Genomic DNA, 4,573 nt, shown 5'->3' with positions numbered 1-4,573 from the left:
AAGTGTTGAATAGTAAAAAATAGCATGGAACCAAATAACATCCAACTCCATAAAGTCTAACTATCTAGATTATTCTTGTGATGTTTAACCGTAATGTAACTGTCGAATGAAAATAACAAGGAAAACGCCCTAGGATCAAATAACACCCATCCGCGTAAAGTCTACGTTTATTTTTTCAACGAAATGTCGCTAAAGACATGAGGTTTGTGAGGCCCGGAAAATCTTGGAATCTTCCTTGAATTTAGTGATGTTTGCCTGCAAAATCAAGGTATATCTTCGATATTTTTATAGTACTTTTTTCTAATTTGCTCCAGTTAGAGACTCGATCAAACACGTCCAAAAGGGTAATTTTTGGAGTTCATTAAACCGATCAAAATAACTGGTGTAATCCAGACATTATTATCATCACCGACTATTGTGAGCTTCCTGGAAATCAGACAATTTTTTTGTGTTTCATTCTTGGAATTCCTCTTAAATGTCCAATGTAACTGTGGTTTCTCCACTGTGAGGGGGCTATACTTGCAGGCATTAAAGATGAAAACTCAAGTAAGAATCCGAAGCCAGCAGGGCGTTCTGCAGGATGTAACAGAGCAAGAAATTGAAGAGATTGAAGAAATTATTTTTCATGAGAATAATCCTCCTCGGGAGGAAATATATGTGGCCGTTGGAAAAGACTCGGCTGAGAGCATCAGTGCTCTCAAATGGGCGCTGCAAAACTTGGATAATAGACAAGAAACCCTAATAATTCTTCTGCATGTCCGCCTTCCACTACGCTACATGCCATCACCCAGTAAGCGTTTCGACCGTCGATTGACTACTTAGCTTACGAATCTCCCCTTGTTTTCTTTAACAAAATTTCATGTTTATGGGATTGTAGTAGGCAAAATTCCTCTGAATCAAGTAAGCGAGGATGTCGTGAAAGCCCACCTCAAGGTTAAAGAGAAGGAGCTCGAGACTTTCATGAAAAAATACTTGGATATTTGCAAAGGAGCCCAGGTTCAATTTTCGCCTCCCTTTGTTAAATAAGTATATTTATATGATGATTTAACTGAAAACTTTTGAGTCGATCTTCGTTGATTGAAATCTCATAACAGCTGAAGGGTACGCAATGATTCAATTGAGATTAGAATCCCCATAAATGGTATTAAAACGCTGCCGAAATCTCAATTTTATGAAAATAACTAGAGCGTTGATGAACTGTGCAACAGGTCAAAGCAGAGCTTTTGTTTGTGGAGAAGAACGATGTTGCCAAAGGAATTGTTGAAGTGATCTCAGAGAAGGGCGTCAAGAAGCTTGTCATGGGAACAAGTTCAGCCGGTGGGGCTGTATCTAGGTAAACAAAAGTTAACCTGTAAATTATTCTAGTCTGAAATATCATCATGTTTTTTATCATTACAATATTTTGAGATAAAAAGTTGTGAAGGCGGATGATGATGCCAAGGCGAGGCAAAGCGGATTATGTCCGAAAGCAAGCTGTGGAGTCCTGTGACGTCGCAATTGTGTGCAAAGACAAACTCGTGTTACGAACGCAAGGCTCTCCAGTAGATGATGGTCAGTACAAAAAAAACAACTTTTACAGTATTAGGGGTTCAATTTATCTATTTTTGCAAATAGCTTTTCTTGTTGCTGTCGTCTGAACTAATATGGCAGCAGAAATTTATAAGCTCCGTATTTTCTTGGATGTTTGCTAATTTCAAGCAGTAGCGAAGAAATCAAAAAGCTTCGACTGGCTTTTGTCTGATTTGCTGTGTAAACGGTCGGAAGCGTCTACAATTCATCTTCCTCAAGAAAATTACAACAGATCGGTTTCATTGCCGCCAAACTTGGGTCAGGATCTGCACATCTGCAATCAGACTCCATCCGAAGAAGGGAATGATTCAGAGAGAACGTTCACGATCGATGAGGATTCCTTTGATTCCGAATCGGAAGATAGTTCAGAAACCCTTTTTGATCAAGTCTACTCTCAAGGTACTGTCGAGCATGAATCGCTGGGACATCAGGTATATCCTCCTGTCGAATCTCTAAAGGTTGTAAAAATATTTAAAGATCTACCTTTGTGATAATTACAAACTGCAATTAGGCGACTTTAATGTAGGATGACAATACGGATATTGAAACTTTAAAAGAGCAGCTCATAAAGGCCTTGAGAATGGCTGAGAACGCGGAAGCAGTATCACGAAAGGACACAGCCAAGCGAAAAAAACCAGAAATCGCTGCGGTTAAAGAGAATTGCAGAGTAGGCACGCTTTTTAATATCTTAATAACTTGGACACAATTTCTTGTTATCCCTGTGAAAATTTGTCAGGGGATAATTTATTAGTTTTTGTGCGTTTCTCAGATTAAAGAGCTTGAATCCGGCTTCAAAGAAACAGTAAAAGAGAACGAAAAGGTGACGTCTCTCTTAAGGCTTGCCGAAGAGAAATGCCAAGAATTTAGCAGACGACAAAGCGAGGTCGAAGAAAATTCTGAGTCAATGGCTGATAAGATAAACAAAATCTCATGTGAGAGAAACGAAGCCATCCATGAGCTCCAAGCAACACAGCGAAAGCTTGCAGCGACAGTAGAGCAAAATCAGCGCATACTGCAAGAGAAAGACGCTCAAATTCGACTTCTTCAAGACCGCTTGCATTCAAGGCCATTGCTCGAAACCCTGAGCCCGTTCTCCTCGTTTAATAATCTTGAATTCAGCGAGTACACCTTTGACGATGTCAAAGCAGCGACATCCAACTTATCTGAGCATTTAAAACTCGGGGAAGGAGGCTATGGCATCGTTTACAAAGGTAAAATAGGGCAAACAACCGTTGCAGCCAAAATTCTGAGGGAGAACAGTTTACAGGGCCAGCAGGAGTTCGAACGCGAGGTAAAATAAATAAAACCACTGAGAATTTCGGTTTCCTTTGTTTTCCTATAAATTCTTCACAAAATCACTGCAAAATTCGTTCTCCTATCTTTTCTTTGCAAGTTCATTACAGATTTCTATTTGCAGATCGATATTTTAAGAGAAGTACGTCATCCACATTTAGTCAGGGTTGTGGGGGCCTGTTTCGAGCGAGGTTGTATAATCTATGAGTATATGTCCAACGGATGCCTGGCAGATCATCTGAGCTCCAGAAAAGCCCGTCGGCCGCTCCCTTGGCAAGCCAGAATTCGCATCGCCGCCGAAATGTGCTCTGCGTTACAATATCTGCACAGTTTTAAGCCAGATCCCATCGTCCACCGCGATCTTAAACCCGGAAATATACTCCTTGACGAGAATTATACAAGCAAAATAAGCGACTTCGGATTGGCTCGTCCTCTGCCGCAAGATTTACGCACAGAATCGGAGCCTAAAGGCACATTTTGTTACATGGATCCAGAATACCTGACAAGCGGCAAATATTCTACCAAATCCGATGTTTACACCCTGGGAATCATCATTCTTCAGCTGCTAACCGGGAAACCGCCTCTGCGAGTGGTACAAGAGGTAGAAAATGCTCTAGAATGTGCGAAATTGGAGCAGATTTTGGATCCTTCAGCCGGTGATTGGCCATTTGCAGAGGCCACTCAACTGGCTTATATTGCCTTGCATTGCACATGTCCGGTAAGAGAGGAGAGACCTGATCTTCAACCGACTGTGATGAAAATGTTGGATCAGCTTCGGAACAACGCCATCCCCGCAACCAACGGCGGCGGGCTCGCTAAACGCGGTCAAAAGGCGGTGCAAGCGGCTAAGGAAATACATTTTCCTGGTTTCTTCCACTGTCCAATATTGAAGGCAAGGATGGTTTTTGACTTATTAGCCGATGAAATTATGCTTGTTTTTGACACATTCAACTGAAGCAATCCATCGAAAGCGTATACATTTGAAAAATCTGCGTTTTTTATATTTAACTAAACAGTTTTTCTGAATCGCAGGTGGTTAACGTTGCTGCAGACGGATTTACATACGAAAAGGAAGCAATTAAACGATTGTTCGATTCCGGGAAAGACACATCACCCATGATAAACAAGAAACTCCTGCAGAAGAATTTGATCCCCAACTTGTCCCTGAGGTCAGCCATCCGACAGTGGCTAGATAGAGGCGATCTCTGTTAAATCCGGAATATCAAGCCATATGGTTTCCACTGTGAATAGCGGCCATAGATTCAAACGTAGTTTTATTCTGTTCGAATGTAATAATGCCACTGTAAATACTGTTGTAGATGTTGAAAATAATTACTTTTATAGATTTAATGCATGACAAATTAATAATAATATTTAAAATCGTTATGTTAATCCAAGTTAGTCAAGTTATTTGAATAACTTATTTTATATGTCAAACTTATTAACTTATTATAGCTGTATACATTAATATTATTGAATTCATAATTTATTAGAATATTATTGCATTTTTTTAAATGAGTCAAATAAGAGGGTAATGTGTTGGCACTTATTCTAAAATGATTGTAAGGAAGATAATAGATCTTATCTCTCTTACTTCAAATAATGCTTAACAAAGCTTTAAGTGAAAGCACATCTTTCTTATATTGGCAATGTGTAGTCTTTGAGGTGCATACCTTGTAACCAATGAGTTTCTATAGGTTAATTAGTGTAC

The 4,573-nt window shown here is 39.8% G+C and overlaps 1 protein-coding gene across 3 annotated transcripts; it reads left to right on the top strand.

Moving 5' to 3' along the window:
- Positions 1–249: 249 nt before the first annotated feature.
- Positions 250–4,254, top strand: LOC131037899 (U-box domain-containing protein 33). Of its 3 annotated transcripts, none has more exons than XM_059220139.1 (8): positions 250–790; positions 881–996; positions 1,209–1,333; positions 1,424–1,551; positions 1,699–2,000; positions 2,096–2,236; positions 2,339–2,860; positions 2,987–4,254. In XM_059220139.1, exons 1-8 carry the CDS (start codon positions 535–537, stop codon positions 3,815–3,817), a joined length of 2,421 nt encoding a protein of 806 aa, XP_059076122.1. In that variant the 5' UTR covers positions 250–534; the 3' UTR covers positions 3,818–4,254. The 3 variants fall into 3 exon arrangements, with proteins under 3 accessions (XP_059076122.1, XP_059076120.1, XP_059076121.1); XM_059220137.1 differs by having other exon boundaries at positions 251–790; positions 878–996; XM_059220138.1 differs by having other exon boundaries at positions 253–790; positions 878–996; positions 1,702–2,000.
- The last annotated feature ends 319 nt before the right edge of the window (positions 4,255–4,573 follow it).

Source organism: Cryptomeria japonica, chromosome 4, assembly GCF_030272615.1.
Source record: "Cryptomeria japonica chromosome 4, Sugi_1.0, whole genome shotgun sequence".
Taxonomy (NCBI): domain Eukaryota; kingdom Viridiplantae; phylum Streptophyta; class Pinopsida; order Cupressales; family Cupressaceae; genus Cryptomeria; species Cryptomeria japonica.
This window is presented reverse-complemented; position numbering and strand designations above follow the sequence as displayed.

Excerpts from the sequence above, each read along its gene's own strand:
- LOC131037899 (XM_059220137.1), top strand. The coding sequence starts at position 535 with ATGAAAACTCAAGTAAGAATCCGAAGCCAGCAGGGCGTTCTGCAGGAT. Across the intron at positions 997-1,208 it reads ATATTTGCAAAGGAGCCCAG|GTCAAAGCAGAGCTTTTGTT; the intron begins GTTCAATTTTCG and ends ACTGTGCAACAG. Across the intron at positions 1,334-1,423 it reads GCCGGTGGGGCTGTATCTAG|GCGGATGATGATGCCAAGGC; the intron begins GTAAACAAAAGT and ends AAAGTTGTGAAG.